At 41.2% G+C, this 25,985-nt stretch overlaps 1 protein-coding gene across 21 annotated transcripts in view; it reads right to left on the reverse strand.

The window, feature by feature from the left end:
* FGGY (FGGY carbohydrate kinase domain containing) overlaps positions 1 to 25,985 on the reverse strand; it is a 532,663-nt gene that overhangs the window by 427,538 nt on the left and 79,140 nt on the right. For all 21 annotated transcript variants that reach the window (XR_011390684.1, XR_011390683.1, XM_070078420.1 and 18 more), the window contains exon 5: positions 24,972 to 25,060. Coding sequence is in view for 19 of the 21 variants with exons in the window: in XM_070078420.1 (XP_069934521.1) it covers positions 24,972 to 25,060 (89 nt within the window). In the remaining 2 variants the exon portion in view is untranslated. The remainder of the gene's footprint in view (positions 1 to 24,971; positions 25,061 to 25,985) is intronic.

The following is a 25,985-nucleotide window of genomic DNA, read 5'->3' on the forward strand; positions in this document are numbered from 1 at the left end:
ATAAAACACAAGATTTAGTCACTGGCCTTAGAGATCTTATTTTCTAGTGGGAGATAAAAACAAGTAAATAAACTGGGGCCAAAATTGTGACATTGCAGGTAGAGCCACACCTGTTACACTGGCATCCCATATGGGTGCCAGTTCATGTCCCAGATGCACCACTTCTGACCCAACTTCCTGCTAACAGTCTGAGAAAAGGAACAGAAGATGGTCCAAATACTTGGGTACCTCTCACCCACTTGGGAGACCTGTTTGAAGCTCTTGACTTCAGCCTGGCCCAGCTGGAGAGTGAACCTGGGGCCATCCGGGGGAGGGGGGGAGGTAAACCTGCAGATGATTCTCTATCTTTCCCTCTGTCTCTCAAACCCTTTCAAAATAAATAAATAAATCTAAAAAAAAAGACAATAAATAAGTAAATAAATCAAAATACTGAGCACGGGCTGCTGTGCTGGTACAAAGACCTCGTACTCGGCCTTGGAGACTCTTCTTTGAGTTGCAGCTCTTCCCTAGTCCCACCACAATGCACTGCCCCTCACACATTTCTTTACTATTCTGTTCATTTGGAAGTCATGATATTTTTCATACTGAATCATAACTTATGACTTGATGATCTCCATCACTAGAATCAAAGCCTTGAGGATATTGATTATTTCAATTGGCAGATACTTATTGAGTGACTTGTAAGACTGGAGTGGTTAAAAGCATGGGTTTCATCTTTTAAATCCTCACAAGTGCTTACCAACCCTGTGACCTGGGGCAGCTTACTTCACATCTCAGTCTTTAATATTTTCCATACCTCTACACTGGGATTCAATTAGAAATATACTATAGTGTAACAGGTGAATGGTAGCCACTACAAATCATTACCAATTTTGTCTTTGGCCTCAGTTTTTGGCATTTCTTATTTCAACACCATTCTGGCATTTGCTCAATCTGTGTAGGACAATTGACAAAGTGTCAGTGAAGGTGTCCATCATACCTGATCATTATAACACTGTCAGTGGATATGAAGACGGTTGAGATGTATAGTTAATATCATTATAATCAAACTTGGGGCAAAAAAATCTCTTTACAGCCTTTATATTTCAAAGTTTCATCAGTTAGTTGAAATATAAATGTATATTTATTTCTATGAAAATAAAATTCTATTCATAATTTTCAAATTATTACTATTATTTTTTTTTGACAGGCAGAATGGACAGTGAGAGAGAGAGACAGAGAGAAAGGTCTTCCTTTGCCATTGGTTTACCCTCCAATGGCCGCCGCGCTGCAGCTGGTACACCACGCTAATCTGCTGGCAGGAGCCAGGTACTTATCCTGGTCTCCCACGGGGTGCAGGGCCCAAGGACTTGGGACATCCTCCACTGCACTCCCTGGCCACAGAAGAGAGCTGGCCTTAAAGAGGGGCAACCGGGACAGAATCCGGTGCCCCGACCGGGACTAGAACCGGTGACAGCAAGGGGGAGGATTAGCCAGCCTAGTGAGCCGCTGCGCCGGCCAAAATTATTACTATTACATTTTTAAGAAATGTAAAGGAATTTAATAGAATAATTGATTGATAGCTATACCAAATACTAAGAAGGAGTGCACTAGCCACTTGAGAAAGAGCACTCTGTCTTTTTTGAGACCATGAATTGCTATACAAACTTTAGTAATATAAAGCAAAGTATTACTAAAAATTAGGTCATATTCTAATTCTTTGATGGCACTGTTTGGTTCTAATAACAGAATAATGATTAACAATTACATATAATAATATAATATTTGGTTATTTAATTCTACTTACATCAAGAACCTTTCAAGAAAAATTCTATTTAGGAATGCTTTATATTCAAAGATTATTTGAAAGAAGAATGTCAATCTTACCATCTCCAGATTTTATAAGAAAGGAAAATTACACAATGGTATACAAAAATATTAAAGAAAAATCATCTCTGATATAAACTTAATAAAACATAAAGAAATCAAAAAACAAAAGTGCCAGAGAAAAACGAAGTTCCCAAAGCATATTTTGGTCCTGCTTTAAAGTCTCAGACATGAAGAGTTGCCACTTGGAGTCTATAGAAGATTTGGGACTTTTATTCAGGTAAGAAGATATGTCTGGTGTGGACATTTAGGACCTAAGTCACAGTAAGAAATCACCAGTGTTTTTTAAGGTGGGTGGTAAGTGTGTGGTTTATATGGTAGGGAGTTACAGGTTACATGGATAATGAAATAAATGAAGGAAATGAGTTTGGGTCATTCACATAGAAGATGTAATTACAGAAATGGGACAGTGGACCATGGCTCAAATTTATAAAGTGTTTCACAGGAAATATAGGCTGTAATTCTATGGGAAAATACTACATCTGCACACACCTGTCTAAAGGATTGTTGTTTCTGAATGCCAAAAAGTACATATAATGCTAACTAAACTCTCCCATCAAAACATATTTGATTCCTAAATGCTTGGTTTTAGCTGGATTAGTTTCCTCAACAACTTTTAAAACAAAAGCAAAACTTTAAGGTAAAGATATTTCTATGTTCAAGTCCAACTCTAAATGTTTATGATTTTCTCTGCATAGCACCCAGTTTCCATACACTTATAGTCTGAAGGGAAGGTGCAAATATACACATAAATACCCACATGTTTACTGTACTAGATTGTATGTGTGAATCTGAAGTTTCAGAAATGCAATAACCAGTTCTTAAGAACATTTTTCAATCTCTAAAATATATGAATGTCAAGAGGAAAATGAAAATTCTTTGGGATGAAAACTCTAACTGAAAATAATAACAGCATAATTTATCATGTCAAGAATTCCCGGTAAGATACAGGTAGTTTGTATACAACATCCAATCAAACAAAGAGTTATTGTCATGCCTATCACGAATAATAAAATGGCTCAGGAGAACCTACACTACCAACTGAGAAAAAGAACATCAGAGAGTAGCCTTTGTCACTAATCTGTCACTGGGGGCATGTTTACTAACTTCTGTAATCCTTACCTTACTCATCTGTAAAATGGATATAGCCATACCTAGCTGAGAAAGTTATAGCAAGGAGCAAATGATGCATAATGCATACAAAATGCCTAATACAATGCTTGGTATATAAATTAAAAGTAAATGATGGGGCCAGCTCTGTGGCACAGTAGGTAAAGCCGCCACCTGCAATGCTGGCATACCATATGGGTGACAGAGTGAGACCCAGCTGCTCCACTTTCGATCCAGCTCTCTGCTATGGCCTAGGAAAGCAGTGGAAGATGGCCCAAGTCCTTGGGCCCTTGCATCCACTTGGGAGACCAGGAAGAAGCTTTTGGCCCCTGGCTTCAGATTGGCTCAGTTCCAGCCATTGTGGCCATCTGGGGAGTAAACCAGCGGATGGAAGACTCACTCTCTCTCACTCTCTCTCTCTCTCTGCCTCTCTGTAGCTCTGCCTTTCAAATAAATAAATAAATCTTAAAAAAAAATAGTAACTGCTAGCTGTGGTGATCTTTAATGTTAACTATCCAACTCTATGCAACTAGCAAGGGAACATTTAAACTCATATTTGTTTAATTCTAAAATGAATGCAAACTATAGCATTTATTAAGAACTTTTCATGTACCAACATTACTGTCAATGTTCACATCTTAGTACAATGAATTATCATAATAACCCTGCGGACTAGGTATTACTATTATCTCCTCCACTACACAGATGAACAAAGTAAGACACAATGATGCCCCACAGATAATAGTTATTGGAAGCTTGCTAGATATCCTCTACCTTCAGTTTTAGGTACTTCCAATAACACAATTGCCACACCATTGCCATGGTCATTTATCTTTCATAACAACTTAAATGCATTTTGAAACCACACACCTCTCATATATACTTTGAGAATAAAAGGGTTATAAGAAAGGACACTGCTATGAATTCTTGGAGAAAATGGGGGCTACACACATGAAAGGGTTTTTTATTTCTACAATGCAATGGCATGAACAAGTTATATTAGGAATATTACAAGCATAATAAGTCAATAGATTCTGGTTGATTCAAATAGGATTTACTTCTAGATTTTCCTTTTCAATCTGCAAAATTGCAAGATATCTGAATTGTTTGAAATATACTCAAGTGGTCCCCAAACCTCCACATGAATTGACCCTGACCATTGAAAGCCCTCAAATGGACATAAGCAGAAAGGTCAACATACGCTATTTTTCCATAGTAATGGTCTTTGGAGACATTATTTTTTTTCTTTTTATATTTTTACAGTCAAATGATCCTGATCAACAAGAATTAGATAAAATTGACTGCAGCTGGAGAAAAATGCTGACGTGAGTGGCTAAAAACATCATGTGAGACTTGCAATAAAGGGTACAGTATCATAATGTAAGTCGAGACCCCACAAACTCAACCGTTTTGCAGTCTCATCTCATCAAGACTAGAAGCAGCAGCTGGTTTCTCCCAGAACAAGTCCTGAAGGAACAAAATTAGATGGGCCCTTATCCCTTAGATGTGCTCTTGAAAATACTGAGTCCTTGATCTCGATGGATTTTTATAGACAGTTGACAGGTCAGACCTAAGTGCATGTTATTCCAAAGGTCAAAGAGTTGGCAAAATGGATATGACTGTTGTCAAACAAGAATGAGCTCCCTTTGAAGTCTGAGGCTTACATGAGCTGATTCCAGAGAGCTCTCTGGGAATGAGCAAAGGCAAGGGTAAAAAATAAAAATGCTGCCCTGTGTAAGCTGAGACCTCTTTTAAGTCAGGAAGGGTGTACTGCCCTGCCCTTTTGTGGAGCACGAGCCATCTTTAAAATCCGGGTGGAAAGGAACAAACCCGTGAAGTGGGATGGTGTTAGCCGACAGCCACAGTGAAAAATTCTCTGCCTGCCTCCTGCAAATGTCCAAGGAAAAGCCTCCCTCAAAGTCCTCCAACTTGCAGCAGAGTCTGCTAATTGTTTGCCCTGCTCTCCATTTCTTTGTGCTTACCAATCATTTTACCCCCTGCTTTGTGTTCTCTTCTATGAGTAACTTCCAGCCAGACTTACTGCTAGACCACCAAATGCTTGAGCTATTTCGGTGGCCATTATCATTCAGGAAGTTTCACTATGTTGCTAACTGAACCTGCTCTAACTTTCAGTTTAGTAAATCAGACGAGTATTCCACCTCATAAATCAGAAACACAACCCGGTGTCCCCTGTCCCAGCATCCCCGGGAGCTGTGGAATGGAATACCAGTGGAATTAAGGAAAGTTCTGGCAGACTCAAATATCACAGAAATGAAATAATTTGTCTTTATTAATAGAAGGTCAAATACCATGCACCTCTGACAGTTGCATCAATATTTTTACAGTCCCTGGGTCTTGACTTTCAGCAATGTCCTCTTTAACACAAAAAACTTAAGTCTAGATCCTGACATTGTTAAATCACTTTTAGATACCTTTTGGAAAACATGTAGATTTAAGACATAAAGTATTCAAAGCGGTGCCTGGTTTTCTCTGCAGATGGACCTCCCAGAATTCCACTCCTTGGAATACCAGCCACTCTGGCGTAAGCTGGATTCCTTTTTGTTCTGCAAACCCTGGAATCTCATCTTTAGAATATTCTCTGATACAAATGCTAGTGGCTAACTCTGTAGTTCCCTCAACAACTGGCATGACTTCAATGCACACCACAAACCTGAGGCAAGACGTCATTATTGAGCAGGTAAGATCATTCCCATTTGACAGAGGTAGGGAATGTGCAGCTCAGCAAAGCTCCTTCTCTCCACTCACATATGGAAAGAGACTGAATCAGGATTACAGACTTACATCCAAACCCAGTCTTCTTTTTTGCTACCATATGTGAACTAAGAGTCCATAGAGGCTGGCTACTTCTGTGAAGTGAGATGCCTTCAACTTTGGTGTCCCCATTCACTGTTCAGCTACTGCTCCTTGTTCTGTTACCCTGCATCTCTGGGCACCCTCTTCACCCACCATGAGGGGATCCTGAGATGGCAGGGCTGAATGGAGGAGGTACTGTATTTTTAATTTCCCTGATCTTGAAAGCCAAACAAAGGGAAAACAAAAAACAAGAACATCATCAACATACAGACACACTTGGAACTTCCCAGACTGCTCAGAAATTTTAGCAAAGGCATTCACTCAGACTACCATTTACTATTCATATAAAAGTCACAAAATCAGGGGTTTACAAAGGTAAGATACTCAAGAAGTATGATTCTTTATAAGAAAAGACAAGAAAATAGTTGAATCTTCTATAGTGGTTCTCAAACCCTACCATACACCAAAATTTCCTGGAGGATTTGTTAAAACATAGATTATTCAATCCCATTCCCAAGAGTTGCTAATTCAGTAAGTCCCACTGGGGTGAGGACAGAAAATTTATATCTCCAATATATTTCCAAGTAACAGACACACATTGAGAACAAGTGACTTGGGCAATTTACCTAACAAATGGATTCTTTAGAAAAGTAGGTCTCCAATGGATGGATTTCTTTAACAACCAATTAAGATCAAGGACTAAGCTAATCAGCACTAATCAGAAGCAACCAGCCTGGATTCCAGGGCCAAACTCCCTGCGTTCAAATCCCAGCTCCACCAATCATTAACTGTGTTGAGTTTCTTGGCCTCTTTGAGTCTGTTTTCTCATCAATAGAATATAAGTATAATTACAGTTCATAATATAAGGATATTGGAATGGTTGAAGGGGTTAGTATATCTAAAATCCCCATAACAGTGTCAAGTCTATGTTAAGTGCTCTGTAAGGATAAACTATGAACATTACCATTACTACCTTTCCTTCTACCTCTAGAACAGTTTCTCTGCCAAGTCGTATATTACAACACAGGGATGGAGCTGTGCACCAGACACATGTGGTCTGTGCACTTACAAAACTACAGAAGAGCAACACAGATACACTTGTGGTTTACACGCATTATCTGCTTACATCAGGGGTGCTGAAAACAGGAAAACAAAGAGAAAGTCCTACAAAATCATTTCAAGTTGGAGACTAATCACACATTCAAATCTTGTTTTTAAATTAGAATATAAGCCAATGGAAATATATGATTCAGAGTAATCATGGCATATAGTTTTTCTGGAATAAATTATACAGCTTTTAAAATAGAATAGTATGTAAAGAATAACTTTCCGGGGCAGTGCTGTGGCACAGCAGGTTAAGCCTCTGCCTGCAGTGTCAGGATCCCCTATGGGCACCAGTTTGAGACTCAGTTGCCCCACTTCCAATCCAGCTCCCTGCTAATGTGCCTGAGAAAGTAGCTGAGGAAGGCCCAAGTGCTTGGGCCCCTGCACCCACATGAGACCCGAAAGAAGCTCCTGGCTCCTGGCTTCCCCCAGGCATAGCCCGAGTCATTGTGGCCATTTGAGGAGTGAACGAGTGGATGGAAGATCTCTCCCTCTGTCTCTCCTCCGTTCTCTCCATAACTCTACCTTCTGAATAAATAAATAATTTTTTAAAAGAAAGAATAACTTTCCAGTCAACCCTCTCCCCAGATTTCTCAAGTACTCTGCACAGGGGGCTATAAAGACGGCTAAACTGTAATTTCTTCTTCCAAACAGTTCCTAGCTTTTCTAATAAGAAGAAAAATGTGCACTAAAAATAACTGCAACACAAGAAAAGAATTAACAGAGGCCGGTGCCACGGCTCACTAGGCTAATCCTCCACCTTGCAGTGCTGGCACACCGGGTTCTAGTCCTGGTCGGGGCACCGGATTCTGTCCTGGTTGCCCCTCTTCCAGGCCAGCTCTCTGCTGTGGCCCGGGAGTGCAGTGGAGGATGGCCCAAGTGCTTGGGCCCTGCACCCCATGGGAGACCAGGATAAGTACCTGGCTCCTGCCATCGGATCAGCGCAGTGCGCTGGCCGCAGCGCGCCAGCCGAGGCGGCCATTGAAGGGTGAACCAACGGCAAAGGAAGGCCTTTCTCTCTCTCTCTCTCACTGTCCACTCTGCCTGTCAAAAAAATAAAATAAAAAAAAAAGAATTACTAGAGGAACTACAGGTACAATGACAAGGGGAGGTCTAACTGGCATAGGAGTCTGAAGATTTCACAAACAATATAGCATTTAAGCTGGGTCTCAAAGGTTGAGCAAAAGCTGACCAAGAAGAAAAAAAGGGGGGTGGTTGTTGCAAAGCAAGAAGACATGAAAAGGCCTGCCTTGCACTGGGATTGGGAGACTCTGATGTGGCTGAGATGTTGGTGTGTGATGAGGATGGATGACTATGGAAACAGCTCGATCCCAGTGTTCATCCAGTGATCAGCAAGTTGTACTGTGAGTCTTACTGACATGGACCCTTTGAATCCCCACACCAAGCCCATGAAGCACCCATAAGAAAGCAAAGTATAGCAATGGAAAGCAACTTGCTCCAGATCACACAAGAAGTCAGACTCAGAGTTGCATTTATTCACACCCAACTGTTGACTCTTGAATTCACTGTCCTTCCTCCATGAAGGATGGTGTTGCACCATTGTCCAGGGCACGTCCAGGTTTTGTAGCACTTGAGCTTTTATGTGGAACTTTTCAAAGGAATATAAAATTAGATGCAAGGGTGAATATTTACATTAAGAAAAAATGCTTAAACTTACTTTCAGTGTGTGTGAGGGGTGTGGGAAGTGGTGTTGTGACATAGCTGGTTAAGCTGCTGCCTAGTACATTTGGGATATCCACACCCCAAGTCAGAATGCTGGATTGAGTCCTGGCTTTTCCACTTCTGATCCAGCCTCCTGCTGATGCATCCCGGGAGGCAGCTGGTGATGGCTCAATTGCTTAAGCGCCTGCCACCCATGTTGGAGTCCTAGAAGGGGTTCCCAGCTCCTGGCTTCCACCTGGCCCAACCCTAGCTACTGTGTACACCTGGGAGTGAACCATTGGATGGAATATCATTCTCTCTCTCTCTCTCTGTCTCTCTCTTTCTGCTGCTGTTGCTGCTGTTACTCTTCTGCCTTTCAAGAGAATGAAAGTAAACATCTTTTTTTAAAAAAATAGCTTGAACTTTGAGGGCATAGGTCCCTTTTTTTGTTGTTGTTGTTTCAGTTGCAAGCCCTCCCACCTGAAGCATTCTACAACTCGCAGCAGCTCCACCATACAGAGGCCGGGGCAGGTGAGGGCCCTGAAGCTCTGCTGCATTTGCTCCGTGGGAAGCCCACCTCCCACCACTCCTGCTAACCTCTCAAATCTTTCCAAACCATTTTGACAAAGGACAGATGTTAAGGTCAATTCATTACTAATGGAGCCAGTTGATTCACTGCAGGACAAAGGAAATGGAGATGAGCTTAGTAAGAGATAAACTCGTTTATCCATTTTCCTTCTTTTGCCAGAAAGGGGCGGCTTGGCTTGGACCATGAAAGTTTAGGTTTGGACCCAGCCTTGCTGCTGCTTAGCAGAGGCTTTCTCTTGGATGTGTTCCTTGACCTCCCTGCCCTTCAGCTGCCTCACCTGTAAAATTGGGGTCAGGTAGGACAATGTGCACAGCACCCAAAAATGCCAGCTCCTTTCCTACTGGAGCAGTTTTCCTGTGCTTCTCATTCTTCTCCACCCTATCCCACCCATGTCTAGGGGAAGGCAGGTTCCTCTAAGCACCCCTGAAATATCCTGTGGAGACCTCCATCACATATTATCATTCACTAATTAATTCCTTGGATACAAAGATGAGAAAAAAACATGCTACTGTCAGCCAGCGCCGCAGCTCACTAGGCTAATCCTCCACCTTGCGGCGCCGGCACACCGGGTTCTAGTCCTGGTCAGGGCGCCGGATTCTGTCCCGCTTGCCCCTCTTCCAGGCCAGCTCTCTGCTGTGGCCAGGGAGTGCAGTGGAGGATGGCCCAGGTGCTTGGGCCCTGCACCCCATGGGAGACCAGGAGAAGCACCTGGCTCCTCCCACCGGATCAGCGCGGTGCACAGGCCGCAGCGCGCCGGTCGCGGCGGCCGTTGGAGGGTGAACCAACGGCAAAGGAAGACCTTTATCTCTGTCTCTCTCTCTCACTGTCCACTCTGCCTGTCAAAAAATTTTAAAAAATAAATAAATAAAAAACATGCTACTGTCTTCGAGAAGGAGCTCCTCCCCATCACTAGCTGAGAGGTTCTTCGAGTGCTGGAGCCACACCTTACTCTGCTCAGAAGCAGAATGCCTGGGGCTCACAGGGGCAGACTCAACTTACAATTCCATGAATGTACCTCCTGCCTCCAGACCGGTCCTACCCCTGTAGCACTGGACCCACTAACCTGATCCCCTGTGATACCTCCCATGACAGGCTGTAGTGATGCTGGTTCAAGTACTCCTTACAAGGCTGGATTAATGAGGTGAGCCCATTGCTGGCATTCCCATCTACTACAAAGAAAAACACTGGTCTTTCTGAGGCAAAACAATGGCAGATTTCTCCCTGGTGCACCCCTCTTCCTTTATGCAGTCCCTCTGTCTTCGAGCAAACTACATTTAAAATAGCTTTTGTGAAGGACTGACACAGGGGCCATTTTTATATATTTCTGTGCAAGCAGCAATGAAGGGACTGTAATATGAACAATGTGTACTCCTTCCCACTTCTGGCACAATACAGACGACATTGTGTCGTGGGCCTGGGCAGGAGTGGGGGCTGAAATAATGAAACCAAACCTTAAGTTTTATTACATGAAATTCTGATAAAAAGCACTTCGAAGCCTCTTTTCCCATCATCAAAAAACCACACTGGGCAAGATCAGAGCTTAACAGCCAACAAAAAACCACATTCAATCCCTGAGATCATTTTCCTGAAATAGAAAACTACATATGTTTCTCAAATTTCACATCAAGCCACTGCAGAGGCCAGACTGCAGGGCTGAATTGGGCCAAAGTAAGTAAGAGAGAAGGAGAGAGGAGGGGGGTGGGGTGAGGGGGGAGTGAACACAAGAAAACGAGCCCATTCTTCCACATCACCACATTTCTCTAGCGCAATCTACACTTATAAACACCCCAGTTCCACAGAACTTGTAGTTAGGGTTGCTTATCGGGCAGTCTTTACTTTGTCAAATTAAGACACATTGCCTTGGATTAGCAAGACTCCTTAAATTCAAAATGACTTCATGGTTGGCTCAGAGCACGGTGTCTCTAGGGCCAGCCGCCAGGAACACAACCACTGCAGTCTCCCTCCCCTCTCTGCCCTGACCTACCTGACTTTTCCATGGAGACAGCAGAGAAAAATCCTAAGCAGACAGGCTGTCAGTGTTAATTAAAAGTCCAAACACCTCTTTAGAAACTATCTCCAGCTCAATATTTATATAGAACATAGGATTCTGAACAGGCAACGCTAGGGAAGGGAGTGGGGGCTTAAGGGCGGAAATGGGTTTGAATGGCATTTGGAACCCATTAATTTTTAAAAGACAGGCTGCCACCCTATATAGACCCAGAGAGGTTCAAAATGTAACAAAATCAGGAAGATGAATGAGCTGAAGATTGTTTAGAAAGGCTGGGGAGAGTGTTCAGCTTTTGAAAAGAATAATATCTGGGAAGTAATGAGAGCTGACACTTTTTATTGGTGAATGCAGGTTTTGGCACATTTTAACAATACAGGTTGACAATTTTTTTGTATTTAACAAAAGGAAAAGCAATCTACTAAATGACTTGGGAACAAAGGACTCTCTGACTGCAATTTCTTAATAACATTTAAAATTTCTCTTCAAAGGCCCTTGACAATAATTTAGAGAGAAGAAGAAAACAGAAAAAAGTTAAAGTATATTAAAAAAATAATAATAAACTAAGTAGAAGTACTAAAGAATAGAAGAAAAAAGAAGGGAAGAAAAGAGCACAGCATTTTAACATTAAATTATATCCCAAAGGGCTGAATGCTGAGGTCAAACTAGTAATTCATTTTCAAAGGAATGACTTTTAGGAGAGAATCTAAAAAGAGACTTTGGTCGATACTATTACATCTCAGGGACTCAGAACTTTTGGTCTGGAACAGGCTAACTGCATTACCCAATTCAACCACCTCATTTTGCAGGTGAGGAAATTGGATGGCAAGGCGCAAGTTTACCTGACTGGACCAGACACAAGTCTTATTTTTTTTTTTTAACTTTTATTTAATGAATATAAATTTCCAAAGTACAGCTCATGGATTACAATGGCTTCCCCCCGCCCCATAACTTCCCTCCCACCCGCAACTCTCCCCTTTCCCGCTCCCTCTCCCCTTCCATTCACATCGATTCATTTTCAATTCTCTTTATATACAGAAGATCAGTTTAGCATATATTAAGTAAAGATTTCAACAGTTTGCTCCCACATAGAAACACAAAGTGAAAAATACTATTTGAGTACTCGTTATAGCATTAAATCTCAATGTACAGCACATTAAGGACAGAGATCCTACATGAGGAGTAAGTGCACAGTGACTCCTGTTGTTGACTTAACAAATTGACACTCTTGTTTATGGCATCAGTAATCACCCTAGGTTCTTGTCATGAGTTGCCAAGGCTATGGAAGCCTTTTGAGTTCTCCGACTCTTATCTTATTTAGACAAGGTCATAGTCAAAGTGGAAGTTCTCTCCTCCCTTCAGAGAAAGGTACCTCCTTCTTTGATGACCTGTTCTTTCCACTGGGATCTCACTGGCAGAGATCTTTCACTTAGGTTTTGTTTTGTTTGTTTGTTTGTTTGTTTGTTTTTTTGCCAGAGTGTCTTGGCTTTCCATGCCTGAACTACTCTCATGGGCTTTTCAGCCGGAGCCGCATGCCTTAAGGGCTGATTCTGAGGCCAGAGTGCTGTTTAAGACATCTGCCATTCTACGAGTCTGCTGCAGACACAAGTCTTCTAAGCTCTAGGCCATACCACTTTTATAACCTGTGATGTAAGTCCTGGCCAACACCAAGCTGTCCAGGCCCTTACAGTATCATGGATTCAGAGTACTGAATGCTGATATCTTTAATCAGGTTGACTGTACCCTTTAGGCCATCCAGAATCACCCAAGAGCAACATATCTGAAGGTCCAAATACAAGTTCACAAGAGTCCACTCACAGAGGTGATAACCCTGGGCAGAAAACTGACAGAAGCGCTCACAAAAACTGAAATGCCTGGTCATCTTGAGGGAGGCCTTCTTGGTCAAGAAAAGACCCTCTAGGTAAAGCATGATATGGCTGTCCCCCGGAAATCTAGCTGCTCCTCCACCCACGCTTCACCCTCAGAGTTAGACCCTTGTGGGTTTTGGTTATATTACCCAGAAAATAGGATCTAATGTTTCACCACTTGCACAGTTTCAAAACATTTTCAAAAGAGAACATACCATCATATCTCTGAAAATGAGGACTCAAATTCCAGGATCATGCCACTTTACCATACTGAAAGAGCGAATAGGGATTAAATCCTGAGACTCAAGGTCTCAGAGAAAATTGTTAAGTCAAGGCAAAGCTCTATCGCTGCTTGGTTGGAAAAATCGCAGTCAGGCTGGCTATCACCTTTCAGGCAGACAAAATTCACATCTAGATGCACACCACAGAGAGCTGGGGAAAACTCAATAGAAACTAAACACATTCAGACCAATAGATCTCAAGGAAGGGTGCATATCAGTCACCCGAGGCCACACATTTGTACCACTCCCTCAGAGGACAAAGGATCCTCAACCACCTCTCTCCAGATCTGCACTGCTGACAAAGAGGGAAAGAGGCAGCCTTGGCCTGTGTCGAGAGGACACTCAGTGACATGACAGGGAAGCGATGGAACAGGGCAGCATCAGGGCTCACACTCACGGTGCAAGGATGAGCAGCTGTAACGCCTCACTCTCCCCTGCCCCCAGATCACAGACAGACTCCATCCTCTTGCCCTCCCTGGACTTTCAGTCTGAACTCTGGCAGCCCTGAGGTCTCCCCAGCACCCACCTGTGTCTTCACACCCACAGTAGCTGTGAGACCCTCAATGTCACACTCTATGACTCACCGAACCCTGATCACATTCACAGGAAGTCAAGATCAAACCCCCAAACCAGGGAGGAGGAGGTGAAGGAGAAAGGTCATCAAGCAGGTTTATTTGGTTTCTGAAAGGCCAACCTTTCCCCCCTCCCACCCCCACAAGATGTTTAACTGAATTTGGATTCACCTTAAAATTTAAAAATAAATAAAAAATTGAAACTGAATGTCAAGGGAGATGGGATTAATACATCTTGGGTGCTGTTGTGTGGCAGAGACTGATGAGGTTTACCCACAGTGCTTCATTTTCTACATATAGCAAACCCGTGTCATTTTTTTTCTCCTTTCAGTAGCAAGACGAAACTAGGGGTGCAGGCATTTGGTACTGCTAGGATGCCATGTAGAAGTATCTGGGTTCAAGTCCTGGGTCTGCTTCTGATTCCAGCTTCCTTCTGATGCTCACCCTGGAAGGCAGCAGGTGATGGTTCAAGTAATTGGATCCTGCCACCCATATGGGAGACTCAAATTGAGTTCTGGGCTCCTGGCTTTGGCGGGGCCCCTCACTGGCTGTTGTGAGCATTTGGGAAGTAAACTAGTAGACGGAAGGGCTCTGTGCCTATGTCTCTATGGCTTTCTGTCTCTCTGCCTTCCAAATATAAATAAAGAAAGAAACAAGTAAATAAGAGGAAACTAGAATTCAAAGTCATTAAATGAATTGCCCATGTTTGCCTAGATGATAACTGGCAGAAAAGAACTTTGAGCTAAGGACTGTTTGGCTTAACCGTTACATGGATTTGAATTGCTAAATAAATGTGTATCTATTGCTGGATTAGCTGTGGGAAATCTTGTAAGTACTCTGTCAATATGCATGCAAGCAATAAGTGAAGGACTAAATAAGTGATGGAAATTATGAGCTACAGTTGCTTCAAATGGCATCCCACCTCCCCTATGACCACGACCACCTTCATCCTCTTTCTTGTCATTTATAATATAAAGATTATAAATTAGTATCTAAGATAGTTATCAGTGTAATTTATGGCAAAATTATGATTTTGTGATTATCTTTTTACTTACCCAACTTTGATTCTCCCCTTTTTATTTAGTGGTAAGACAACTTCTATTCTATCTGGATGGCAAGGTGCCGAGCAGAGAGCCTACATTGCCCAGTCGCTATTCCAGTTAGTTATGTGTTAGTGTTCATGGATGATATGCAAGCACACAGGTCATATAGATGGCGTAAGAAGGCTGTTTGCAGAAGGCTGCCTCAGCTGTGCAGTCAATCCTTTTTATGCGCTACCTCTCTTCCCCTTCCCCTTCTTCCTCTTCCTCTTCCTTCCCCTCTCCCTCCTCCCCCTCCCCCTTCCTTCCTGCTAAATGTAATGTGCAATTGAAAGGAGACTCCAGCAACCATCCTGGACCATGAGGCAGTTTTAAGAATGGAAGTCTGGGCTAAAGATGGTGAAAAAAAAATGTCAAAAGACTCAGTGTTGCTGCTGACTATGCAGGGCCATCAAGGTAGCCCAAGACTCAACATACACAGATTTAGTTACAGAAAAGAATCAACTTATGTGTTTAAGTTACTGTTGTTTTGAATTTTCTATTAGTTTTATTATTCATCAGTGAAGAGATACGATCATATTTCTTTTGTATAGAATAAAAATATTCTTTCCCAAAAATAAGGGTAAGGAAAATCACATATTTACAGGTCATTTCTCAGCACTATTAAACACACTGAAAAATAAGCAGTTGAGAGAGAATGACTGAATCATTCTTCCTAGAAGTAGAAGAGCTGCTTGATATACCACTGTTCTGAGAAATCACCCTTCAATAGAACCATAAAACAATGTAAATCAAAGAGCTGTCTACCAATCATATCAGAAATGACTGTTATGTTTTTGTTTTTTTTTCCCCAGAAGCTTTCAATTTTATGACACTACCTGGAGAATTCTTAACAAAGTGTTTCAACCAGGGTCTGGCCAAAAAAAATAAAAGATGCTACCTCTAGGATGATCTAAATTTACTTTCATTTCACAGATTTCAAAAAGACAACTCTGTACCACAATAGAATACCTCTTTATACTTACTACAATGCTTATAACGTTTTTAGAAGGAGAAGAAGAAAAAATGTTGCAAGGATGTGTAGAAACTGGTATGCTCCTATACTGCTAGTGGGGATGTCAAATAATGCTTCTCTGCTGGAAAAATTTGTGGTTCCTCAGAAAACACACACAGGATGACCGGGAAAGCAAACAATCCCTCTTCTAGAGATGTACCCAAGAGAACTGAGAGCAGAGACTAGAACAGACAATGTACACTGTAGCAGTATTCACAGTCACAAGAGAGAAGAAATGCATATGTACATCAACAGGCCCGTCAACAGACAAGTGGAACAACAAAATGCAATCCATACACACAATGGACTTTGAGTAGGCCATAAAAAGAAGGAGAACTCTGACACATATGATGGTAGGGACAAGCCATGAAAACACATGTTAAGTGAAATAAGCTGGCTGCTACAGGACTGATACTGTATAATTGTACTTACATGAGGTTTATAGAATAGGTGAATTCACAACAGCCAGAAAGTAGGTTAGAGGTTAACAGGGGATGGGGAGGGGAAAACAGAGTTATTCCCTGAGAGATATGAAATTTCTGTTTGGGGAGATAAACAAGTTTTGGAGATAATGTTGACAGCTGTGCAACTCTGTGAATGTAATTAATGCTATTGAATTGTATACTTAAAATGGTTAAAATTACAAATTTTATCCTATCTATACTGTTACAATTAGCAAAAATAGATAATAAAGCTCACATAAATATATCAGAAAAATTGAATTACATACTTTAAATAGATGGAACATAGTATATGAATTATATCTAAATAAAGTCTTTTTTTTTTTTTTTTCAATTCAAGTCCTCTCCCATCTATGCAAATGAGAAAGGAGCTGAGGAAGCAAGTCCTGAGGAAGGTATGTGGGCTGTCAGAGGTGGGGAGGCGCTCAGAAGGAATCTCCCTTCACCTCAGGAAAAGAAGACCTCTGCTCAAAATGCTCTCTCCCCTCACAGTAGTACCACAGGACAGAGAAGTGACTTTGCACCCATCTTCCAACTTAATGTTCTCCAAGAGGGCAAGGGAAACTCAGCTGATCATTGAGAGACAGATACATATTAAGCCACAGTTTTAGGGTCACTGTGTTAGAGGAAAGGTGCTAACTCATGTCTAGAACATCAGCCTCATGCTGTCCCTTCCTACACCCAGATGCCACTCCCTTAGTGTTCCACTGTCACGTGGTAAGCACACTGAACAGGGTCTGCATTCAGATTGATGACCAAGGCACTGCACTTGAGATGTGGCTGATAAATCTGGTCCTCCCACCTGTCCCACATCCATTCTGCACACAAATGCCTGAACCTGCAGATGCTGGTTCAGCCTCACTCTGAGCTGCGTGCTTCATCCAGAGTACCAGGGTTCTAAACCTGTCCTTAATGAGTTGTACTATGAAAATGAACGGTAAAACTAGTCTTCAAACAGTACTTTATAATTTGTGTGTCTGTGTGGGTGCAATCTGTTGAAATCCTTACTTAGTACAGAGTTGATCTTCTGTATATAAAGATAATTAAAAATGAAGCTTAATGAAGAATGGGATGGGAGAGGGAGTAGGAGGTGGGATGGTTTGGGGGTGGGAGGGCAGGTATGGAGTAAGAACAGCTACAATCCAAAAGCTGTACTTACTAAATTTATATTTATTAAATAAAAGCTTTCTATAAAAAAAGAAACTGAGGCGTGCTGGCTATGATAAGGAGGAAGCTTTTCATTCCTCATTCAGCGCTGCAGATGTTCTCTTCAGTCAGAACCCCAACGGTAAGGAAGAGTAAGCGGCACTCTGACCCCTTAGCAATAGGGACAGCTCTGAGGAATCTAAATGCTGAGGACTAACTTTATTGTCTTGAACGTGATAAAGGCACTGTGGTTATACAGGAAAATGTTGGTATTTTAGGTGGTTACAAGAGAAATATTATGATATTTGCAATTAACTTACAAAGGGTTCAGCAAATGAACACGTTTGTGTGTCACTGACAAAGAGAGGAGACAGGGTACTTAAGAGCACAAGTGTAACAAAACACTAATAACCGAAGAATGTAGGTAAAAAATGTCAAATATGACATTTTTCTAACTCTTGTTTAATAATCTTTGTCCTTAGTGTGCTGTACATTGAGATTTAATGCTATAACTAGTACTCAAACAGTATTTATCACTTTATGTTTCTGTGTGGGAGCAAACTGTTGAAATCTTTACTTAATGTATACTAAACTGATCTTCTGTATATAAAGAGAAATGAAAATGAATCTTGATGTGAATGGAAGGGGAGAGGGAGTGGGAAAGGGGAGGGTTGCGGGTGGGAGGGACGTTATGGGGGGGAAGCCACTGTAATCCATAAGCTGTACTTTGGAAATTTATATCCATTAAATAAAAGTTTGAAAGAAAAAAAAATAATTTTTTAAGAAGAACACCTTGGGGAAAATACTAAAACAAAGAAACATAATAAATTGTCACCAATATTTAAGAAAATACTAAAACCCCAATGTAATATTAGCAACTAATATAAATAGCTTATTAACATATATAATACTAACATAATTAGCAATTGACATAAGTAAAAAAATAAGTGATTTACATAAATTAATTGCATTTAATATCAAACTGTAAATTAAAAGTGAATCCCAGGTTAAATCCATGAACATGGCAAAATTGACACACTTATACTTGGAAGACAGAATATCATATATATCAAAAACAGTATCAGATATTATTGATATGAAAAATAAAATATTTTAAGTAAAAAAAGTTTTACAAGGGCTGATTTCCAATTTAAAAAAAAGTTTAAAAAAAAGTAGAATAAGAATCTAAATAATGGTACCATTTTTGAGATCCTGGAAATTACATTTACAAAATGACAACATCTCAATAGCCCATGATCATCTCACAGGTAACAAAAAACCATGAGAAAAAAAACAGCATAATAATATCCTTTAGAAAGGCCAAACAGAGAACTAAACAAATCAGGAAAATAACGGCTATTTAAAGAAAGGTAAAAGTTTTCAAAAACCATACATTCACCTCTTCAAAGTACATGATAGAATATTTAGTAAAAACCTACATAAAATTGTTCATTGCAGTGTGGAGGGGAGAGGAAAGGGAAAATGAGTATAAAATACAAAGAAAGAAAAGGGAAAATTAAACTGATTTGGGAAAATTCCCTCATTTTACCATATGCCATAGAAATGTCTCAGAAATTTCAACATGTGACCTCTAAACCAAATAAGAGTGTCTCTCGCACCTAGGGAGTCTGATAATAGTCCAAGGTGATAAACGTAAGTAAATTTTAAAAGGACATATATCCCATACACAATTTGAGACACGATATGCAGATACTCTACCTTCCATGGTGGGAAACATAACTCTGCTCTCTTTAACTGTGGGCTGTGCATATGACTTCCTCCCAACACATATACAAGGTGGGGGAGAACTTGACAGTGGAGACACCTGACAAGTGATCTCTCTACTAGGCAATAGTGATAAATCACACAGACAGTATGTACCCTTGGTATAATGAGAGTACCTATGGTAATCCTCCCAAACCACAACAATGGAAAAGCATTAGAAAGATTCCAACAGAGGGGCATCCTGCAAAATACATGACTAGCACTCTTCAAAATGATCAAAATTATCCCGAACATGCAAAGCCCCAGCCAAGAGGAACCTCAGCAGACATGACTAAATGTACCATGGGGTCCTGTAAGGGATTCCAGGACAGAAAAAGTGGTCAGGTAAAAACCCAGACAATCTGGATAAAGTAAGGAAACTGGCTAATGCTAATATAAGACTATTAGTTCATTAATTGTGACAAATGTACCATACTGAGATAAGACATTAGCAAGAGGGAAAACTGAGTGACAAGCACTTGAAAACTCTCTGTACTTTCTCCATAGCTTTTCTGGAAACCTAAAACCATTTTTAAGTGAAAACCTTATTTGAAATTATGATTAAAAGCTAGGCCGGCGCCGCGGCTCAATAGGCTAATCCTCCACCTTGCGGCGCCGGCACACAGGGTTCTAGTCCCGGTCGGGGCGCCGGACTCTGTCCTGGTTGCCCCTCTTCCATGCCAGCTCTCTGCTGTGGCCAGGGAGTGCAGTGGAGGATGGCCCAAGTGCTTGGGTCCTGCACCCCATGGGAGACCAGGAGAAGCACCTGGCTCCTGCCATCGGATCAGCGCAGTGCACGGGTCCCAGGCGGCCATTGGAGGGTGAACCAACGGCAAAGGAGGACCTTTCTGTCTCTCTCACTGTCCACTCTGCCTGTCAAAAAAAAAAAAAAGAAAGAAAGAAAGAAAGAAAGAAAGCAAGCTAATAGAAGATCCTTGTAAATAATTAAATAATTTAGAGAAGTTTTTCTCAGACCCCAGTGTTAGAAAAAATTCTACTTCTAAACAGCTGTCAGGTTTTCAGTCTGCTCACTCAGTGAATCTTGCCATGTTCCAGCTTTACTTTGCTCACTAAGAAGCTTAGAAACAAATCTATTAGTAATTATACAGCACTCTATTGTTTCTATAAAGCTTTCAGCTTCTACTCATTCTATTAATATTTTCACTCAATTTACCATAGTTTTCCATCTATTTTTATCTATTACCAGTCACCTCAAATCTCTCTGGAGGGAGAAGTTACATATATGAATACAAGGGATCTTTAAAAAGTTCCTGAAAAATGCACATTATGTTAAAAATACATATATTTAAAAATTCTTATATCAAAATAAACAATAATTCCATGTTTTCATGAATTTTTTGAAGTCCCATTGTATTTTTTTCTGACTATACAAAATTTTATTATTCAAATTTCTGACTAACCATTTCTCATGTTAATCTAGACAGTTACTCACTCAAGTGCTAGAATGTGGCAAATTGCTAAAGCATTCCGCTTCAGTTCTTGCCTTGCAAAATGGTAATAACACCACCTGCTTTAACGGATGGCTATGAGGACTAATGGAGTTAACATTTGTCAATATGCTTCACACACACAAAAGAAAGGCACTCAACAAATGATAATTACCATTATTCATGACAAAACAGTCGTAATTATTTTCACTAATAGCATGAAAAGAATGGAGTTGAATTATAAATCAGTCATAGGCACTGTAGTGATGTTCTCAGTGACCCAGATAAACAAAAGTAGCTGCTGTATTTCAGAGAGCAAAACCAAAGGGGAGAAGGGGGAGGAAAGGAGGCAGGGAGGAAAGGGGAGAGGGAAACAGAGGAGGAAAAAAGCAGCAGGAGGACTTCTTACCCAAGGCCACTGCCAGAAACAAGTTTGAAAGCTTTAAGACAAGGTGAAATCCAATCACTTGCTAGCCCTGATTCTACTAGAATAATAAAAAAGAAAAGAAAGAAAAACACCCTCTGGCACTTTTGGCATTCATTTCACCAAAGCCTCCCAAAACAATCACATCTAAGAGCCAAATAAACACCAAATCTGAACCTCTGCTTGGCCCAGAGGATGCCAAGTTCCTGTTCTATTACCCAGAGTTTTTCTGGCATTGGCACATTCAAATTGAGAACCTTGTCTGCCTTATTTTAAGGAGGGGACAGACACCTTATTGTTTCAATACTAAATGCTACCTGTTTTATCCACAATGCCCCTCACTCTCTCCATAACCTTGAGAGCTTACAGATGCAGACAGGAAGCTCAGAGAAGCAAATCCTCTGGTCCAGCTTCCTGAGTCAGGCCATGATGGAGACCCTGAGCCCACCTCCATCTGGCCACCAGGATTTCCCTCTTTCCACTATGCCATAAACTTAATGTATGTAAAGACTCTGCCAAAATGGATAGAGAAACAAAACTAAACCAAATAGCTAATTCCTTTAAAAATCACTCAGCCATGTGTTAGAAGCTCTTCTGTGACCTCAACCATCCAGAAAATAACCCAAGGAACACCCGAGGTTTTGTCATGATCTCATTTAAAATCAAGCAAGTTCAGAGTGGCTCTTTGTTTCCTGGAATCATGCAGGTTGAAACAGAGAAGCAGGAAAAAATAGAGTAAACACCAGACAGAGGAGACAGAGAGACATGGATGCTGTCAGTGGGCCAGTGAAGGGGGTGACCACCTTGGACATCAGAGGAAGAGAAGCCTCTGAAGGTACTCACAGGTATGAGAGCTGGGGCGGGGAGGGTGTTAATTTACACTAATGAAAACAGAGTGAGTCATGAATGGCATAACCAATAAATGATATCAAGGATGACTGCAGAGCCAAGAAATCACTTGTAAGCATTACATTTTCTGCGTCTCCCAGGTTGTAGATTCTCAGGGGCAGGGATGAAAGCCCTCAGGCAGGTTCTGGGAAGTCAACAGGAAGCCCTTCACTTTTAAACTTACCAAATTCCTTAGGTTTCCAAAATACTTCCCATCCCTCACAGGTATAGAGCACCTCCAAGCCATAGGCCATGAGCACTTTCACGTCCATCCTGTTAGGCAATGACCAAACTTCCCAGACTGCATAACCACCTGGGGCATTAGTTAAATAGAACCCCAGGACGCTAAAGAGATTCTGCTCCAGTAGACTTACAATAGAAGTCCTGGGGATCTGTGTTTTGAATATATGATTAAGGCAATTCTTAGGAGCAGGCTAGTTTGGAAAACTGGCTTTAATAGGACTCACACAACAAGCTTGCAGGTGGGTGTCATGATCCCATCTTACAGATAAGGAGAGTGAGACACAAAGAAGGGGAAAACGTTCCCCAAGGTGACCCAACCAGTGTGTGGCGGAAGCCAGACATAGGATTCACACTATGACTTTACAGTATACACACATGCCACTGCAGTTAATCTATTTGGCCAGGACTACCTTCAGAAAGTCCAATCCTGGGTGTCTGAACACAGTATTGGACATCAGATAATGAGAGTGTAGAGCATCCAGAGCCAACAGAAAGAAACAGGGAGGAAGCCAAAATGTTGGGTTGAACAATAATCCAAAAAAGAAGCAAATCCAAGTCTTCCACCTCTAGCTCCATTTTCGGGTCCTCAAAGCTTCCAGATTAATGGCATATTTCCTATACACACAACTACTAACAGCACTTTGACTGATAGGTCCATTTGGCTAAAATGATCAAAATATTCTTTCACTGTAGCACAAGTCACAAAAAAAATATAGCGAAAGATACTCTCAATACCTTTGTGCAAATAACGTCACACCAGAAGAGAAATGTCCACGATGAGCTCTGCACCCACACACTGCCCTCCACACTGCTGATAACTTTAACAGTGACTAATTACACAGTCTAGGGTGAAGGTTAGACCACTCCTCCAAAGCCTCTCTCCAGGAGAGATGGGAAGGCCAAAGGATTGCTAAGACCATTTGCATGTGCATGTAGGCACCCCTCCTCCACCTCGTGCCCCCAGACCTTTAGCTAACAATTGTTTCACTGGGCAGAGGTGAAAACTGACATGAAGAATGATGTGTTTGTGAAACATGTCCTCTACTATCTCTACTGGTAACCTCTGGTGAACAACTATTGCAGTCTGATCAACTTGCTGCAAGAAAAGACCCAAACCCAACAAAATGAAATAGGAAGAGCACAGGGGGAAGAGTGTACACACTCACACACACACAAACCAAGAAGCTGACCTTAAGATACAAAACCTGTCTCCTTAATTTACATAGGTTTAGCTGAACTCTAGGAAATGATCATCTTCTTCACAGGCATTAAGAACATCCCCCCATCCCATTAAATCTGAGGTCAAGATGATAACAGACTTGCCATACTTAGAGATCTTCTGCCCTACCTATCTATCCATAATAATGCACACACTTATTCTGCTAATTATTGTAGCCACAATTTCACACCCAATGAGTATTTTGTGAAAGTCTTCTTCCGTCAGTGCATATTTATGTTTAACATCCATAATTTACTGACAAATAGCAGTTGATATCAACATCTATACTTCTATAGTATGGGATGGTACCAATACATGTATATAAAAAACAAAATGGGTTCATACTGCACTCATCAAATTAAAATAAGTTTCCTTGAACATATCTCTTGTTTTAACTTTAGAAATATAAATATATATATTATATATATAATTACATATAATTAAGTATATTTAAAAATATATATATATATATAAAATATGGAGAGACACAGAGAAAACTTCAAAAAAATTCATGGAAAATGGAATTAAAAGATTTTTGCGAGCCGGCGCCGTGGCTCAATAGGCTAATCCTCCACCTTGCGGCGCCGGCACACCGGGTTCTAGTCCCGGTTGGGGCGCCGGATTCTGTCCCGGTTGCCCCTCTTCCAGGCCAGCTCTCTGCTATGGCCAGGGAGTGCAGTGGAGGATGGCCCAGGTGCTTGGGCCCTGCACCCCATGGGAGACCAGGAAAAGCACCTGGCTCCTGGCTCCTGCCAAGGATCAGCGCGGTGCGCCGGCTGCAGCGGCGGCCATTGGAGGGTGAACCAACGGCAAAAGGAAGACCTTTCTCTCTCTGTCTCTCTCTCTCACTGTCCACTCTGCCTGTCAAAAAAAAAAAAAAAAAAAAAAAAAAAAAAAAGATTTTTGCACAAAAAAATTTTGAAATCCATGTACAGTTGTTTCGTAATAAACATTTCCATGAATTTTCTGAAGACCCCTCCACATATGGATTTCAAACATTTTTGTACCACAAAAACATGTATCTTTCAATTCTGTTCTCCATGAACATTTTAAAATCTCTCTCTCTTATACACACATACACACACACACACATATCCTTTTATTCAGTATGTAAAAAGTGCCTTTGGAAAAATAGTCACATTTCACCATTTCTTTTTTTCACATCTCCTTCAAATACATCCAGTTGTAAAAAATGATCTTCATGTTGGATAGTCACATTCCAAGCCTCATAGGAACAATGGTGCTTGGGCATGTGTAGTGGAGATGGAAGATAGATTCAAGATGTTTTAACTGTGCAAAATCACATGCAGATGTACAAATGGTATGTCCAAAGAGAGTTAAGAAATCAATATATATATACAGACACCCAAGAATGGAAGAGCACAAACAACATCCAACTTGTAATTAACATACCGTGCTGTGACACCTGTTGCCTTCCATGATAAGAAGTCTGGGAGATCAAAGAAATGTCCCGCCTTATCCCAGCAAGTCTCTCTCAAGTTCTGCCAAATTAAATATATATTAGAATCAATTACAGGTTTTTTTCTAGCCCTCTATTCTTTCAATAATGTTTTGAAATTTTCAAAACAAAAACATAGCCAACAATGTCCATAAAAACATCTGTTCAGGGACTTGGACTGGGAGGAAGGGGAATATAAAAGCAGTACTTAGGAAAGAAAAAGTAGCAATTATTGGTCTTTTCAAAAACGAGCATAATTTCCTTTTTATCCCTCTCTGCCAACCTGGAGGGAGAGAAAAAGCATACCGTGGGAGGGCACGCAATCCATCGTCCTGGGGAATGGTGAGACGATATGCCTCAAGACATATACCAAGATTTTAACACTGAGCAGCTGGAAGCCAGGGAGAAAATGGACCAAGAAATTACCCAATGAAACTAAATGTGCCCTGCTACATAAAATTCTCCACATGCCAACTGGTTCCAAAGGCAATAGAAAGGATAGTCCCTGCCCTCAAAGAAGGTCCAGTCTAAGCCAAAGAGAACAGTCACATAATCAAGTCATTGTTGTAAATGTTTTATAAATTTTCCACATTGCCAAATAGCCAGATCTTCTCTTGCTGCTGGGCATGTTCTTTCCCCAGCCAATTCTGTCTGGAACATTCATTCCTCACCTGCCACCTTCTTCTCTCCCAGGACACATGTCCCCTGCTTCCTTTGGTTAATCCTACCCATATTCCTTGGGGAAGGTTTCCAGGATCTCCTACTCAAGTTTACATGTGGCTATAATACCACCCCACAATGATTTGTGTAAGTTCTTTTTTTCCTGCTAGACTGCAAACTCTGTGGAGTCAAGGACCTTGTCAGTCTTGATGACAATGATGACCATCTCCTGAGTGGACTTTCAGCTGCCCAGTATTGGGGAACATCTGGCCTGTGGTCGTTATACGACCCACAAAATCATTTTGTCT

The sequence above is a fragment of the Oryctolagus cuniculus genome, chromosome 7 (assembly GCF_964237555.1).
Source record: "Oryctolagus cuniculus chromosome 7, mOryCun1.1, whole genome shotgun sequence".
Taxonomy (NCBI): domain Eukaryota; kingdom Metazoa; phylum Chordata; class Mammalia; order Lagomorpha; family Leporidae; genus Oryctolagus; species Oryctolagus cuniculus.